The sequence below is a fragment of the Cucurbita pepo genome, chromosome LG06 (assembly GCF_002806865.2).
Source record: "Cucurbita pepo subsp. pepo cultivar mu-cu-16 chromosome LG06, ASM280686v2, whole genome shotgun sequence".
NCBI lineage: Eukaryota > Viridiplantae > Streptophyta > Magnoliopsida > Cucurbitales > Cucurbitaceae > Cucurbita > Cucurbita pepo.
Window position 1 is genome coordinate 5,342,136 of NC_036643.1, and position 16,378 is coordinate 5,358,513.

At 41.3% G+C, this 16,378-nt stretch overlaps 3 protein-coding genes across 4 annotated transcripts; all 3 read left to right on the forward strand.

Moving 5' to 3' along the window:
- Positions 1–1,259: 1,259 nt before the first annotated feature.
- LOC111797567 lies at positions 1,260–5,902 on the forward strand. Its single transcript, XM_023680613.1, has 2 exons — positions 1,260–3,245; positions 5,639–5,902. The coding sequence occupies exons 1-2, from the start codon at positions 1,365–1,367 to the stop codon at positions 5,765–5,767; spliced, it is 2,010 nt and encodes a 669-aa protein (XP_023536381.1). The 5' UTR covers positions 1,260–1,364; the 3' UTR covers positions 5,768–5,902.
- A 2,364-nt stretch (positions 5,903–8,266) lies between these two features.
- Positions 8,267–10,975, forward strand: LOC111797563 (E3 ubiquitin-protein ligase At4g11680-like). Its single transcript, XM_023680608.1, has 3 exons — positions 8,267–9,830; positions 9,940–10,324; positions 10,442–10,975. Exons 1-3 carry the CDS (start codon positions 9,340–9,342, stop codon positions 10,586–10,588), a joined length of 1,023 nt encoding a protein of 340 aa, XP_023536376.1. The 5' UTR covers positions 8,267–9,339; the 3' UTR covers positions 10,589–10,975.
- Positions 10,976–13,312: 2,337 nt separating this feature from the next.
- Positions 13,313–16,187, forward strand: LOC111796535 (E3 ubiquitin-protein ligase At4g11680-like). 2 transcript variants are annotated; one of them, XM_023679194.1, is made up of 5 exons: positions 13,313–13,671; positions 13,762–13,822; positions 14,355–14,877; positions 15,300–15,666; positions 15,744–16,187. In XM_023679194.1, the coding sequence occupies exons 3-5, from the start codon at positions 14,375–14,377 to the stop codon at positions 15,888–15,890; spliced, it is 1,017 nt and encodes a 338-aa protein (XP_023534962.1). In that variant the 5' UTR covers positions 13,313–13,671; positions 13,762–13,822; positions 14,355–14,374; the 3' UTR covers positions 15,891–16,187. The 2 variants fall into 2 exon arrangements, with proteins under 2 accessions (XP_023534962.1, XP_023534961.1); XM_023679193.1 differs by lacking the exon at positions 13,313–13,671 and having other exon boundaries at positions 13,679–13,822.
- Positions 16,188–16,378: the final 191 nt, after the last annotated feature.

The following is a 16,378-nucleotide window of genomic DNA, read 5'->3' on the forward strand; positions in this document are numbered from 1 at the left end:
AGATTCAAGCTATTTTGGCCACACTTGCTCCTTGTGTGTGCATGTTCAATTGTCTGCAGTTTTAGCCATGTTGTCTAAGTCTTTCGGCTCGATCTTGTCTTACTTTTGGCCAAGATCTCTTGTAACCATCGTTGGGTCTTATCGTTATCTAGGTTCCCATTCGAACAATTCGTGCATTATGATGTCGTCTCAAATTTCAGGACAGTTCGACCATCTTGGCTTGTTCAAATATATTGAACGAAGTGACTCACATGTCATTCATATCGTCTAGACATCCCAATCATCCATCTATGTGGGTTCTATCGAGGCATTGGACCATCCCGTGTCCTTGCTTAATCATTTAAAAAAAAAAAAAGTTTGGCTAGCAGCTGCATCATCCAACCTCTAACACATGGGTTGAGGCGCAATGTTGACAAACACGTTCCATTCGAAGCACATATCAAAATGGATAGGCCCCTTGTCTGTCTTACGTGTGATCACAACCGATCACAACCTATTTTCTCTGAGTGAAGTTGTGACACCTAAAACAAGAGTACCACACGACTTGAGTATTTTGAGAAATACTCAATAAGCAACCCATTGTTGGGGTCAGAAAATGCAATGTGACAGGGTGAGACTTATCATCTTAAAAACATCATGGCATGGCCATTGGCTTTTCTTTCCAGTCCAGGTAGTGTTGGATGTGTAACGTGTAACTTCACTACACACAACCCATGCATGTGCACATAGTCCCACCAAACGAGCTCATATACATGTCCCTAAGCCTAGCTCGTCAGACTATCACTCACTAACAGGCTACCAGACACCACAAATGAAAATGTCCCACATAACATCACGACGAACACAAATGTCCTAAGATACACATTCATACTAATAATAACGAAAAAGTATCATCATACATATGACACACAAAAATGTGTAACGTCCTCATAACTTACAATCATTACACATAATTTCTGTCCAATCTTTCGTATATAACATAGCTTACCTGACATGATATATTGAAATTTATACCTCATAGATTACCAACATCACAAACATTAATCTACAACATTACATAACACGACATAACATAGTATGACATAACACAACAGATCGAACAACCATAATAACAGTGAACTTGTTTTTGAAAATTTTAAGGTATTTTTGAAATTGGTTAAAAGTTTAAAGGTATCTTGGAGATGAGAAGGTTGCTGTGAAAGCGACAGCATAAAAGATAGCAAACGACAATAACTAACACAGTTATAACCCCCAAAAGGCCGATTCTCTCTGAGTTCTCTCCCTCTCCTTTTTCTCTCCCTCTGTTATTGCCATTCTCCTCTTCATCGGACGCCATTTCTCTGTCACTTCCACCTCCCCTGCCAATGGAGCTCGTCCCTTACTCAGACCCATCTTCCAATTCCAATTCCAATCCCAATTCGAATCCCAATTCCTCCAGCCCTCCATGGCAGGACATGTTCAGATCCGCCTCCGTTCGAAAACCAAGCCCCGACCCTCAAAACCACCACCACCACCACCAACAATCATCCAAACTGCCGTCGCAATCCGATTCCGATTCCGATTCCTCCTTTTCCGGCGATCCTCAGGTCCGTCTCGCCCTTTACATCGCCATGGCTCACGCCGGCCTCGCCTTCACCATTCTCACTCTCTACGCCGTCGGTCGTCTCCTCGAAGCCTATCTCCGCCCCCTTCAATGGGCCGTCCTCTGTTCTATTCCTCTTCGCGGCGTTCAACAAACCCTTGAAGGTTTCTGGTCCGAACCCCTTAAATTGGGCCTCACCGAAACCATTCTAGCCATCCCGGTTGCTGTTTTTCAGGTTTTTTTTGGAACCCTTGTTCAATTTCGTGAAGTTTGTGTTCGTGTTGTTCTTAGGAGGAAGAAACCAGGGCATATTAGACGGAAACAGAGCGTGTTTTCTAAGTTATTGCGATGGCTTGTTTCGTTTTGGATTTTTATACTTGCATATGAGAATTTTGGCGTTGTTGGGTCTGTTTCGCTTCTTGGATTAGGGTTCTTGTTTAGTTCCAAATCTGTGGATTCTACTATGTATAATGTTTCTTCATTTCGTAGCCTGAGCTTTCGTCGTACTGCTGTTAGTTCATTTTTCACTACAGGGGTTTTGAAAAGATTGAAAACCATTGTTGCTATTGGGTTAATTGTTGCTATGATTCTTGCGTTCTTGGCTGGTTTGGTGTTTTTCTCTTACAAAATTGGAGTTGAAGGGAAAGATGCTATGATTTCATTGAAAATACATGTAGAACAAAGCAACTATGCTGAGAGAATTGGGGTTAAGAAATGGATGGAAGACAATGATATGGCTGGGATGATTGATAGCTACACCTCCAAATTTTATGATGCAGTGTTGGAACAGATAGATAGCTTGGCTATGCAGTATAATATCACTGAGTTTGTCACTGGGATTAAGCATTTGGCTTTATCATCGTCTCGTGCTAACTCTTCGGGGCCTTCGACTTCTCTAATGACTCCATCGCCGTACACGCACAAGCTTATGAGCTTGAGAAACCGGATTAGTAACAAGGAATGGGGTCAGATTTATACAGAGCTTGATGCAATTATTAGGGAGTTGATAATCACTAGGGAGGATTTACTCGAGAAAGCGAAAGAATTAGCCGTTCAAGGGATGGATATTTCGCAACGAGTCTTCGCTAGTAGTGTGTCGGTACTAGGAGGCAGTGCTAAGCTTATGCTTTCCATTGGTAGTTCTATCATTTCAGGAGCAGCTGAGATTTTTAACTTTGTTTCTCATTCAATGGTGTTCTTTTGGGTTCTTTATTATCTTATTACTTCTGAATCTGGTGGTGTGACTGAACAAGTTATATATATGCTTCCGATTGAAGAATCGGCTCGAATTCGATGCGTTGAAGTTCTTGATAATGCGATCTCGGGTGTTCTTTTGGCTACAGCACAGATTGCTATCTATCAAGGATGTCTTACATGGCTGTTGCTTAGACTATTTGAAATACATTTCTTGTATGTGTCTACTGTTCTTGCATTTCTCAGTCCTCTTTTCCCAATCTTTCCATATTGGTTTGCAACAATTCCAGCAGCCTTGCAGCTGTTGCTGGAAGGTAGATATGTTGTGGCTCTGTGTTTGTCTATTATTCATCTCGCGCTTATGGATTACGGCGTCTCGGAAATCCAAGAGGGCACGCCCGGTCACAGTGAATACCTTATGGGACTTAGCATCATTGGTGGGATGACTTTGTTTTCATCTGCATTGGAGGTACCCTTTCTTTTCCTTTCTCGACTTTATGTTGCATTTTCACGTGTTTCTGCTTAGGGAAATCGAGTGTGATAATTTTAGTTTCTAAATGTGAGATCCTACATCGGTTGGAGAGGGGAACGAAACATTCTTTATATGGGTGTGGAAACCTCTCCCTAGCAGATGTGTTTTGAATACCTTTAATGGAAGCTCGAAAGGGAAAGTCCAAAGAGGACAATATCTGCTAGCGGTGAACTTGGGCTGTTACAAATGATATCAGAGTCAGACACTGGGCGGTGTGCTAGTGAAGACGACGTGCCCTGAAGAGGGTGGTCACAAGACGGTGTGCTGGCAAGGACGCTGGGCCCCGAAAGGGATGGATTGGGGGTCCCACATCGATTGGAGAAGGGAACGAGTGCTAGCGAGGACGCTGAGCTCCGAAGGAGTGGATTGTGAGATCCCACGTCGGTTGGAGAGGGGAACGAAACATTCTTTATAAAGGTGTGGAAACCTCTCCCTAGCATATGTGTTTTAAAAACCTTGAGTGGAAGCTCGAAAGGAAAAGTCCGAAGAGAATAATATCTGCTAGCGGTGGACTTGGGCTGTTTCAAATGATATTAGAGCTAGACACTGGGCGGTATGTTAGTGAAGACGACGAGCCCTGAAGAGGGTGGTCACAAGGCGGTGTGCCAGCAAGGACACTGGGCTCTGAAAGGGGCGGATTGGGGGTCCCACATTGATTGGAAAAGGGAACGAGTGCCAGTGAGGACGCTGGGCTCCGAAGGGGTGGATTGTGAGATCCCACGTCGGTTGGAGAGGGGAACGAAACATTCTTTATAAAGGTGTGGAAACCTCTCCCTAGCATATGTGTTTTAAAAACCTTGAGTGGAAGCTCGAAAGGAAAAGTCCGAAGAGAATAATATCTGCTAGCGGTGGACTTGGGCTGTTTCAAATGATATTAGAGCTAGACACTGGGCGGTATGTTAGTGAAGACGACGAGCCCTGAAGAGGGTGGTCACAAGGCGGTGTGCCAGCAAGGACACTGGGCTCTGAAAGGGGCGGATTGGGGGTCCCACATTGATTGGAAAAGGGAACGAGTGCCAGTGAGGACGCTGGGCTCCGAAGGGGTGGATTGTGAGATCCCACGTCGGTTGGAGAGGGGAACGAAACATTCTTTATAAAGGTGTGGAAACCTCTCCCTAGCATATGTGTTTTAAAAACCTTGAGTGGAAGCTCGAAAGGAAAAGTCCGAAGATAATATCTGCTAGTGGTGGACTTGGGCGGTTACAAATGATATTAGAGCTAGACACTGGGCGGTGTGTTAGTGAAGACGACGTGCCCTGAAGAGGGTGGTTACAAGGCGGTGTGCCAGCAAGGACACTGGGCCCTGAAAGGGGCGGATTGGGGGTCCCACATTGATTGGAGAAGGGAATGAGTGCCAGTGAGGACGCTGGGCTCCGAAGGGGTGGATTGTGAGATCCCACGTCGTTTGGAGAGGGGAACGAAACATTCTTTATAAAGGTGTGGAAACCTCTCCCTAGCATATGTGTTTTAAAAACCTTGAGTGGAACCTCGAAAGGGAAAGTCCGAAGAAGACAATGTCTGCTAATGGTGAGTTTGGGCTGTTACAAATGATATCAGAGCCAAACACGGGGCGGTGTGTTGGTGAAGATGACGTGCCCTGAAGAGGGTGGTCACAAGACGGTGTGCTGGCAAGGACGCTGGGCCCCGAAAGGGATGGATTGGGGGTCCCACATCGATTGGAGAAGGGAACGAGTGCTAGCGAGGACGCTGAGCTTCAAAGGGGTGGATTGTGAGATCCCACATTGGTTGGAGAGGGGAACGAAGCAGTCTTTATAAGGGTGTGGAAACCTCTCTCTAGCAGACGCATTTTAAAAACCTTGAGGGGAAGCCCGAAAGAGAAAGTCCGAAGAGGACAATATCTGCTAGCGGTGGGCTTGGGCTGTTACAAATGGTATTAGAATGAGACATGGGGCAGTGTGCCATCATGGATGTTGGGCCCCGAAGGGGGGTGAATTGGGGATCCCACATCGATTAGAGAAGGGAATGAGTGCTAGCGAGGACGCTGGGGCTCGAAGGGGGATGGATTGTGAGATCCCACGTCAGTTGGAGAGAGGAACAAAACATTCTTTATAAGGGTGTGGAAACCTCTCCCTAGTAGACTCGTTTTAAAAACCTTGAGGGAACCCCGAAAAGGAAAACCCAAAGAGAACAATATTTGCTAGCATTGATTTGGCTAATGAGAAGACTCTCTCGTAATCCTTTAGCTTCAGGTTCCCTCAAACTCCGGGGTGTTCTTTCTCCCTCCGTTGTTATTTCACTTATCAATGAAACTCTCATTTTCTCCCTAAAAAAAACGACGAAAAGATCATAAGTCGAAGTTATTCTCACAGGGTGCGATTATGGGACCGTTGATTACGACGGTCGTGATAGCTCTGAAGGATTTGTACGTGGAATTTGTTCTTGGTGAAAATAAGGGAAAGGAGAAGGAGAAAGAAAAGGAAAAGTTAAAGCGCAGCTAGACACAGCAGTTACTTTTGTTTGTAAATTATGGTGTCTGCAAACTCTATCAGTCTTTACAAGCCATTCCTACGGCTGCAGAGTTTACCTATTACATTGTATGAAATTTGTAAGTTATGTTTATTCATTACACTTGTTTTGTGGTATCTCTCTTTCTGTCTCCATTTTCCCACTGTAAAATCATTTTGTTTTTGAGAGAAATATATATATATATATATATATATATATATATATGATGTCATATAACAATATTGTTATATGTATTACTTTCCGAGAGCTTCTTACTGTATTTATGATGCTGGTCGGGTCGTTAAGTACTTATCGTCTTTCCTTATTATACGTATTCCTTTTCGAGAGTTTTTCTCTGTATTCATGATGTTGATCAGGTCGGTAAGTACTCATCATATTTCCTTGTTATACGTACTATTGTATTCATGATGCTGGTCAAGTCGGTAAGTACTCGTAGTCTTTCCTTATCGAGAGTTTTTCTCTGTATTCATGATGCTGATCAGGTCGGTAAGTACTCATCATATTTCCTTGTTATACGTACTATTGTATTCATGATGCTGGTCAGGTCGGTAAGTACTCGTCGTCTTTCCTTATCGAGAGTTTTTCTCTGTATTCATGATGCTGATCAGGTCGGTAAGTACTCATCATCTTTCCTTGTTATATGTATTATTGTATTCATGATGCTGATTGGGTCGGTAAGTACTCGTCGTCTTTCCTTATTATACGTATTCCTTTTTCGAGAGTTTTTCTTTGTATTCATGATGTTGATCTTGTCGGTAAGTACTCATCGTCTTTCCTTGTTATACGTATTATTGTATTCATGATGCTGGTCAAGTTGGTAAGTACTCGTTGTCTTTCCTTATTATACGTATTCCTTTTCGAGAGCTTCTCACTGTATTCATGATGCTGATTTGGTTGGTAAGTACTCATCGTCTTTCCTTGTTATACGTATTACTGTATTCATGATGCTGGTTAGGTCGGTAAGTACTCGTCGTCTTTCCTTGTTATATGTATTCATGATGTTGGTCAGGTCGGTAAGTACTTGTCGTCTTTCCTTGTTATACGTATTACTTTCTAAGAGCTTCTCATTGTATGCATGATATTGGTCGGGTTGTTAAGTATTCATCGTCTTTTCTTATTATATGTATTACTTTTCGAGAGCTTCTCACTGTATTCATGATGATGGTCAAGTCGGTAAGTACTCATTGTCTTTCCTTGTTATGCGTATTATTTTTCGAGAGCTTCTCATTGTATTCATGTTGTTGGTCGGGTTGGTAAATAACTCATCGTCTTTCCTTATTATACGTATTACTTTTCGAGAGCTTCTCACTGTATTCATGATACTGGTCGGATTGATAAGTACTTATCGTCTTTCCTTGTTATACATCTTACCTTCTTGATGTTAGTCGAGTCGGTAAGGATATTTATTAGCAAAACCTTCGAATCTAAAGAACCAAAATTACAATTTAACGATTCTTTGAAAGTATTATAAATGATATATCAAGTTATCATATGGCTAGGATTGAGTAGAATCTAGGAACTTATCCAATTTTACCCTTTGACCAATATGCCACGTGGCAAACAAACAATCAAGTGCTCGAGTGTAGGCTTACGTCATAACTGTTATTTTCATGTAGGTTTCAGAATTTGATGAGTTGGCTGGTGGCTCTTTGCCACGTGGATATGGAAATTTCTCGTATCTATCTATCTGTTGATATGATCTAATAATTCGAACAATTTTGACTAACCAACCTAAACTACACGGGTGGGTTAAGGTTTTTTGAAAAACCAAAATTTCAAATTTTTTGGAAACTTTTTTTGGTCTATTCAACCCATCGGATCGAAAGATATTGTATTGTTCACAACCCTGTTCTACTTTTAAGATTATTATGAAAATTAAGACAATTTGACTTTTATTACGGATGTTATAGCGTTGTGATTTGAGAATATTTAATATTTGTATTCTATTCGATTATAATTATTAATGTGACATATCTTGTAGATAAATATAAAATTTTAAATTAATTAGACGGTGAACGGTTTCGTCATATAGCCAACTTGACCAACACTAAATAACAACATAGAAATCGAACCCAAGCCAACATACTAAAAATAGAGGGTTAAGTTGGGTTGTCAACGGTTTCTTCATATAGTCAACCAGACCAACACTAAATTTTGAACGGTTTCTTCATATAGTCAACCAGACCAACACTAAATTTTGAATTCTCTAACTTAATCCAATCGAGTAACGAACAACACAAAAACCGAACCCAAGCCAACATACTAAAAATAGCCAACATACTAAAAATAGAGGGTTAAGTTGGGTTGTGAAGGGTTTCGTCACATAGCCAACTTGACCAACACTAAATTTTGAATTCTTTAACCCAATTCAACCGGGGTCTACGAGCATTCTTGCATACACAATCGACCAGGTTTGACCATTTAAATAAAAGAGAAAAAAGAAAAAAAAAATCAAAGGTTAAAGAAAACACAAAATACACACTATCTTGATTGCTCTATCTCTCTCAATAATGAAGCAATAAGCAAATTATCCCCAAAAAAATACAAAAAATGGGTCTTTCTCAGCCCCATCCCCATGTCCCTGATGTTGATGTCTTCTAATAGATTGAATAACAATCAGGGGAAGAACAAATGAAGAACAATTCGTTGTGTTCTTGTTTGTTAGGGATTGCGTTTTGGATTAGCCCTCCACGTTGAAATCAAATGGGGGCGGCCCACTTGGAGCTTCCGCTCTGTTCATCAATGGCGTGTGCCCAATCGCCATTCCTTCTCTTTGTTTTAAATATCCATCTCTGAGGGCCACTCCGCCCGACACCCCCTCCTTCAATCTTGCTAGTTGGATTTGGTGGCCAACCATTCACCCTCTTGAAAAGCACTTCCGAAAACCCATGTGGGGTTTTGTTTTGAAGATAAACGGTTGATTTTGATGATCTCTTCTTCTCTATTTTGAGCTTTTTGTTTATGTTTTTGAAGTTAGGCCAACGATTTGGCGTGTTTTTGAACTGTTTGATTATTGATTTCACTTGTAATCAAAGTTAGGAAATCTTCTTGGGTTTTTCTCGTAGATTTCTTGAATTTCTGGTCACCCTCTGCAACCCACTTCACCTTCCTGTTTTCTTCTTTTCCAACCATTTTTGTTGCTCCTTTTGCTTCTATATACGCTTTGCTTCCAATTCTTTGTTGGTTATGAGATGCCCTTTGAAGGGTTCTTACTGAATTGGCAGTTTTGGGCTTGCCCGGCAGGTGTTTGATGTTTTGCCTCAATGAATACTTGAAGTTTTGATATGAGAATTTCATGAGTTTGAATTGTTTGCTTTTGTCCCAAAGTGGGTTCCGTTTCTCTTTCAATCATTAGGAGCAAAACTTGTGTGATTTTGGTCGTCTTTGTGCTAGAACTGGCTCTTCAGTCTTAGTTATCCTTTCATGAGAACTATTCCCTGTTCTTCTTTGTTCATGTTTCCAAAACTTTCCATGTTCGTGTAGCTTGTTGTCTTGTTCTTGATAAGGAGCCTGGTTGATTCTAGTTTGAAAGGGTTGTTTTGCAATGATTCATTCTGGTTTCTTCCTTTCGGGTCCATCGCTTAATTCTGATGCTACTACGTCTTTCATATCGATTCCGGTGTCTGGAGGCGATGGCGTTATGGCGTTGGATGCCATCCCCCCTTCTTTCTGGGTTAGAACAGCCATGAAAGTATCTAGAGCCAGATGGTTCATTTTCTTGAGAAGAGTTTTCCATTACCAAAACGGATCGATATCTGATCTCGGGCCAAATCCTTTCGATTCGGATTCGTGGATGGTGATGGAACTTGTAGCCCTGTTATTTCAGCTAATCATCTCAGTGATTACTCTTGCCATTTCACAGACTGAGAGGCCAGTTTGGCCTATGAGATTGTGGATAGGGGGTTATGATCTTGGCTGTGTTCTTAGCTTATTGGTTCTCTATGGCCGCCATCGGTATCGTTATCGAATCCAGGGAGATGGGAGCAGTCTTTCGGATATCGAACACGAACAGCAGAGGAGTAATGAATCATCAAGGTAATCATCATCAACATGCTAATGTCCTCTTAATTGATTTTGAGCTGGAATAGTAACCATGAAATGTACTTTATTACCTCTAATCTGACTTTTGTTGAACATAATTCAGGTACTCACATTTGATGAACAGATGTCGCACGTCTCTTGATCTTTTCTTCGCGATATGGTTCGTAATGGGCAATCTTTGGGTCCTCGATTCTCGCTTCGCCTCGTTCGAAAGAGCTCCCAAGCTACATCTACTATGCAGCTTCCTGCTAGTTTGGAATGTCATCTGCTACTCTTTCCCATTCATTCTGTTTCTGCTGCTTTGTTTCTGTGTGCCATTGATTAGCAGCCTTATAGGATATAACATTAACATGGGATCAACCGAAAAAGGAGCGTTGGACGATCAAATCTCCCAGCTACCTTTCTGGAGATACCGAGCAGTCCACGCCGACATCAACCCCGAAAGTCGACCTGATAACAGCCATACAGGACTTCCAAAAGACGACCCAGTAAGTAATCTTTCTTTTCCTGGTATAGGAAGCACTACAGAAGGAAACTCGAAAAGAACCGTTTCGTTTACGAGCGATCAGGAACTAAAATACTTCCGTTTGCCTTCGATTTTTCAGGAATGTTGCATTTGCCTTGCAAAGTACATAGACAAGGAAGAAGTGAGACAGTTACCTTGTTCCCATGTGTTTCATCTCAAGTGTGTAGATAAGTGGCTTGCTATTGCATCTTCATGCCCCCTCTGTAAGCAACAACTTCAGAGATAAGAGAGCCAAGAAAGCAGCCGTTGATGAAATTCGGGGGAAAAACGGAACCGGTCACTATACTGGGGGTTCGAGTACCGTTGAAAAGACCAAAGGAACGGGGGGAATGACTGCCTGTAATAATGCACAGACTAATACGAGCCGACCAGAAGAAGCAAGTCTTAGATTACCGAATCTTGGACACAATCTTCTTAGAGAGAGCCCCTTGCCTCGCCTTTTCTCGTTTAGATTAGAGTCTCACATGGTTAGGTTACTTGAGTGAGTTCTAGTGCTCACCAGTTACCTAAATATACTGAAATACTGAATGATACATATAGCAAGAAATTGATGCCTTATCTGTAGATATTATGAGCTAATGAATACAAACCAAGTGTGCTTTTTCCCACTTTATGCCTCGAACTTGTTTGATACACCTATGAACCGTCTCCCCGTCCCCGTCTCCGTCCCCATCCCTGACATGATTAGCTGTGTAAAATTTGTTTGGAAAAAACTTGCTGGAAAACGAAGAAAACTCGAAGAAACGAGTACTGTGAGATCCAACATCGGTTGGAGAGGAGAATGTAGGATTCCTTATAAGAGTGTAGAAACCTCTCCCTAATAGACGCGTTTTAAAACCGTGAGGCTGACAGCGATATGTAACGGGCCAAAGCGGACAATATCTGCTAGCGGTGGGCTTGAGTTGTTACAAATGGTATCAGAGCCAGACACTGAACTGTGTGCCAGTGAGGACGCTGACCCCTATGGTGAGTGACCCATATCAGTTGGAGAGGAGAACAAAACATTCTTGGTAAGTGTGTAGAAACCTCTCCCTAATAGACGCGTTTAAAATCGTAAGGTTGATGACGATACGTAACGGGCCAAAGTAGATAATATCTGTTAGTGGTGGGCTTCACTGAGCGGTGTGACAGTGAGGACGCTGACCCTTGTGGTGAGTGACCCACATCAATTGGAGAGGAGAATGAAACATTCTTTATAAGGATATGGAAACCTCTCCCTAGCAGACGTGTTTTAAAATCGTGAGGCTGATAGCAATACGTAACAGGCCAAAGCATATAATTTCTACTAGCGGTAGACTTGAGTTGTTCCAAGTACGAAGATTCCCTTACTCCCACTCTCCTTTGATTAAAGATTCTAGTTTCCCCCTCATACTCGGTTTCATATAGGCCTTTCTAGGGGTTATTTCGTGGCACCAAAACTCGTTCTCGACTACGAGAAGTTCTTTCCTTTAGTCTCAAACTTAGTACCTGAATACCAAAATTTAACGACTTCAACACTACTTTATTTATGTTAAGTTCAATAATATTATCGAACGTGTTCATATGAATCATATTTATTTTCTCGAGATAACTCCGAGCATTCAACTAATTGAAACATCAAATGAACGTTGTTATACGAAAACGATATCTTATCTTGTGAGTAGCCACCCTCTCCTTCTCTCCTACCTTCAAAACATAGATTTATCAACTAAGTTAAATAGGCAAGCAGTCAATATCAAGAACACCTTTTTTTATTATTATTAAATTTTAATTTAAAAAAGGGATTTTCGTAGAAGAAAATGATTTCCGACCATTCAAATAATTGTATTTAAATTCGTAATAATTACAATATTTAATCTACCGACTTGTAATTATGAGTTGTTGAAAACATTTTTTTTTAATAAAAATAAAGTCTCAAATTAGGTATAATTTCATAAATTAAAAGCTAAGTTAGATCAATTAGCATACTTTATAAACAAATAATATATATTTTATATATATATATAAATCTGGATCAAGACGGTGGATTGTGAATCCACCATGTTAGATAAACACGACTCTCCACAATGGTATGATATTGTCCACTTTCAGCAATGGACCCTCGAACAAAGTACACCTCCCCTTAATCGAGGCGCAGTGGACCCTCGAACAAAGTACACCTCCCCTTAATCGAGGCGCAGTGGACCCTCGAACAAAGTACACCTCCCCTTAATCGAGGCGCAGTGGACCCTCGAACAAAGTACACCTCCCCTTAATCGAGGCGCAGTGGACCCTCGAACAAAGTACACCTCCCCTTAATCGAGGCGCAGTGGACCCTCGAACAAAGTACACCTCCCCTTAATCGAGGCGCAGTGGACCCTCGAACAAAGTACACCTCCCCTTAATCGAGGCTCGACTCGTGGGACTTTTATCCAACACCTCCCCTCGAACAAAGTACACCCCCCTTAATCAAGGCTCGACTAGCCTCGACTTCTTTTTCTTTTGGAGTCATTTGTTCGACATTTAGGGCTTCCCCAAAGTGTCTCATACCAATGAAGATAGTATTCTTTGATTATAAACTCACGATCAGTCCCTAAATTAGCCCATGTGGGACTTTCATCCAACACAACACGTGTTTCTAATATGAATTCGTGCCTGTAGTCTTACTAGTATGACTTGAAGAGAAGACAAGCAGCTCATCTCCCCGAAGGATGAACCACTAGAAGGTATATTTAAGTTAAAATTCTCTTCAGGGTCTCACACAACTTATTTGACTAACCCGGTGACCTACCCTTCTTTTTTCTTGGCTATAACCCCAAAGAATTGGGATATATATCTATACACACATACGTACACGTACGTACATACATACCTATATATATATATATATATTTTTTTTTTTAAAAAAAAGTATATTTTAAATTAAAAAATAGTAATAAATTTTTAATAAAGAAAAGCAGTTGAGAAAGATGGAGGAATTGGGGTTTTGACAGTTGAACGAAACGGTCGATTGTTGGGGGTTTGCTTGCTTTGTTAACAAAAAGCTGCAACAAAGTTTGGCCAATCCAATCCAATCCAATCCTTGACGCCACCATTCTCAAACCTCCGATTCATTCCCTTTCAATCGAAGTTACCCACTTCCCCTTCGTTTTCTCTTCTTGATCCTCAGTCCCCATCTCTTCCATTTCACCTTCCTCTCCTTTTCTCCACCATTTCCGACAGCTCCCCTTCGCCCATTTCCTTCTATTTACACTTCCATGTCCCCTTTTCCCTCTTTCTTTCCCCTTTTCCCCAATGCCTTTGACCCTTATCCAATTTACTCATTAAAACCCAACTGGGTCTTCCTCGTCGGTGGGTCTCTGTGTTTTTTTTTTGTTTTTTTTTTCCCCCTTTTGTTCTGATCTGTTTTGGGTGATGAACTGATGATGTTTATGTTTATAGATTGCTTTCCAGGTTTGATCTGGACTGCCACGGTTGAGAAGCTCGGGCGGGTGGATTTCGAGTAAGTGTTTTGATTTTGTGCACGATAGGTGTTTGATGTTTTGCCTGGCTGAGTGATCGTATGGTTTTGGCTTGGAATTTTTATGAATTTGAAAGGATAATTGGTGGGTTGTTTGGTTCATTCATTTTGGGAGAAAGTTCTGTGGTTTTGACTGCATGATTGTCAAGTGGGTCTTGAATCTCCATGAAAGCACTTTGTTTTCTATGTTTGTGTTTGAGTCCAAGCTGTTTTTATGTGTTGTACTAGATAAGGAAAGGTTGTTTGTCTCCATGATCAATTCTGGGGAGTAAGTGTTTTGATTTTGTGCACGGTTGGTGTTTGATGATCTGCCTAGCTGAGTGATCGTATGGTTTTGGCTTGGAATTTTCATGAACTTGAATAGATAATTGGTGGGTTGTTTTGTTCATTCATTGTGGGAGAATGTTCTGTGGTTCTGGTTGTCATGATTGTCAAGTTGGCTCTTGAATCTCCATGAAAGCACTTGTTTTCTATGTTTGTGCTGAGTCCGAGCTGTTTTTTTGTGTTGTACTAGATAAGGAAAGGTCGTTTTCAATGATCAATTCTGGTTATTTCATTTCGGGGCCTTCGTGTAACTACAATGGCACTGCTTCCTTTATCTCGAATTCGTTGGTGGAAGAAGATGGTGCAGGTGCAGATGTTAGAGATGACAATTCTGTTTCTCTCCCTGCATCTTTCTGGGTTAGGGTAGCAATGAGGGTGTCTAGAGCCAGGTGGTTCATTTTCTTACGAAGAGTATTTCACTACCAGAATGGATCGAGATCAGATCTCGGGTCCGATCCTTTCAATTCTAGCTCGTGGATGGCTATGGAACTGATAGCTATGGTGTTTCAGCTGGCCATCACTGTGTTTTTTCTCGCCATTTCAGAGACAGAGAAGCCTGTTTGGCCTATGAGACTGTGGATAGTTGGTTACGATCTTGGCTGCATTCTTAGCTTGTTGCTTCTCTACGGACGATATTGGCACGTTTATTTAATGCGTGGAGAGCGCGTTGGCCTTCCCGACATCGAGCAGCGGAGGAGCAGTCAAGCATCAAGGTATTCCTTAACATGCTACTTTCTCCATATTAGAGTGAATAAAGCAGCTGATGGAGGATAAACAAGGTCTACTCTCTCTAGTATAAGAAATTTAGAATCATTTAGAAGTTGGCTGAAAGTACAACAGAAAAATGCTGCTTTTCTTGCTCTGTCTAATTGGTGTTAGGAATCACGAACCTCCACAATGGTAGATATTGTCCACTTTGAGCATAGGCTCTCGTGACTTTTCTTTGGGCTTCTCCAGAAGGCCAAATACTAATGGAGATGTATTCCTTACTTATAAACCCATGATGATCGTTCCCTAAATTAGCCAATGTGGGACTCCCTCCCAACCATCCTCAACCATTGAAACTGACTCATTTAGAATGTGGATGCAAAATTTGCAACTCTTATCTACAACTCCTGTTCAATACGATGTGCAGGAGCTTGCGCTTGATGAACAAATGTCGGTCGTCTCTTGAACTTTTCTTTGCCATATGGTTCGTAATGGGTAACGTTTGGATTGTCGATTCTCGCTTCGGTTCTTTCCAAAGAGCTCCCAAGCTTCATCTGCTATGCGTCTTCCTGTTAGTTTGGAATGCCATCTGCTACTCTTTTCCATTCATACTTTTTCTGCTGCTATGTTGCTGTGTGCCATTGATTAGTAGCCTTCTAGGGTATAACATTAACATGGCATCGACCGACAAAGGCGCATCCGATGATCAGATATCCGAGCTACCTTGCTGGAGATATAAAGCAAGCTCAAAGCAACCTGATAGTAACAACAAAGGACTTCCAAAGGAGGATCCAGTAAGTGAAGCATATAATATATACTTGCAATGAAGAATTGGACTGAGTTTGTTTGTTTTCCTTTGCTGTTCTTATAGGAATGTTGCATTTGCTTAGTGAAATACAGAGATGAAGAAGAAGTAAGAGAGTTGCCTTGTTCGCATTTGTTCCATCTCAAGTGTGTAGATAAGTGGCTATCGATCACATCTTCCTGCCCTCTCTGTAAGCAAAAACTTCAAAGATAAAAATCACTTCAAATTCTGTTCTTTTTTGTTCCCACACATGAATTAGTTGAATTCATAGGCCCATAAGAACAGAATTCTGCTGCTTCCACTGCTTTTAAGTTGTGAGAACTTTCATGGATTGCAGTGTCTACATGTCTGTCTATGTGTATGTATGTATAGTATTTGTTTGTTTTACCGACACGTAGAATGGTTATCGTCCATGCTCATGCTTGTCTGGACTTTGCTTCATTGTGTCATTGTTGTCCACCACTTTGCTATTTTTTTTAGTTCAATAACACGTGAGATGAGATTATTTCATTTCTCTTTTTAACTCTTTTTAACTGAGAGAGAAGGAAAAACAAAGAAGAAGAGTTAAAGATATTAAAAAAAAAGGGAAAAGTGACGGTAGATGGCCGTGGAAGCCATAGAAAGAGTAGAGATAGTTACTGAGTGTTAAGTTATAGAGTTTGCTGCTTATTTAGTTTTTGAATTTTTGGTATTATTCATAC

What these genes read in the sequence shown, in the direction of transcription:
- LOC111797567 (XM_023680613.1), top strand. Translation starts at nt 1,365, where the DNA reads ATGGAGCTCGTCCCTTACTCAGACCCATCTTCCAATTCCAATTCCAAT. An exon ending in TGTTTTCATCTGCATTGGAG is followed by an intron (nt 3,246 to 5,638) that starts GTACCCTTTCTT and finishes TTATTCTCACAG; the next exon opens with GGTGCGATTATGGGACCGTT.
- LOC111797563 (XM_023680608.1), top strand. Translation starts at nt 9,340, where the DNA reads ATGATTCATTCTGGTTTCTTCCTTTCGGGTCCATCGCTTAATTCTGAT. An exon ending in AGGAGTAATGAATCATCAAG is followed by an intron (nt 9,831 to 9,939) that starts GTAATCATCATC and finishes AACATAATTCAG; the next exon opens with GTACTCACATTTGATGAACA. An exon ending in GACTTCCAAAAGACGACCCA is followed by an intron (nt 10,325 to 10,441) that starts GTAAGTAATCTT and finishes TCGATTTTTCAG; the next exon opens with GAATGTTGCATTTGCCTTGC.
- LOC111796535 (XM_023679194.1), top strand. Translation starts at nt 14,375, where the DNA reads ATGATCAATTCTGGTTATTTCATTTCGGGGCCTTCGTGTAACTACAAT. An exon ending in AGGAGCAGTCAAGCATCAAG is followed by an intron (nt 14,878 to 15,299) that starts GTATTCCTTAAC and finishes TACGATGTGCAG; the next exon opens with GAGCTTGCGCTTGATGAACA. An exon ending in GACTTCCAAAGGAGGATCCA is followed by an intron (nt 15,667 to 15,743) that starts GTAAGTGAAGCA and finishes CTGTTCTTATAG; the next exon opens with GAATGTTGCATTTGCTTAGT.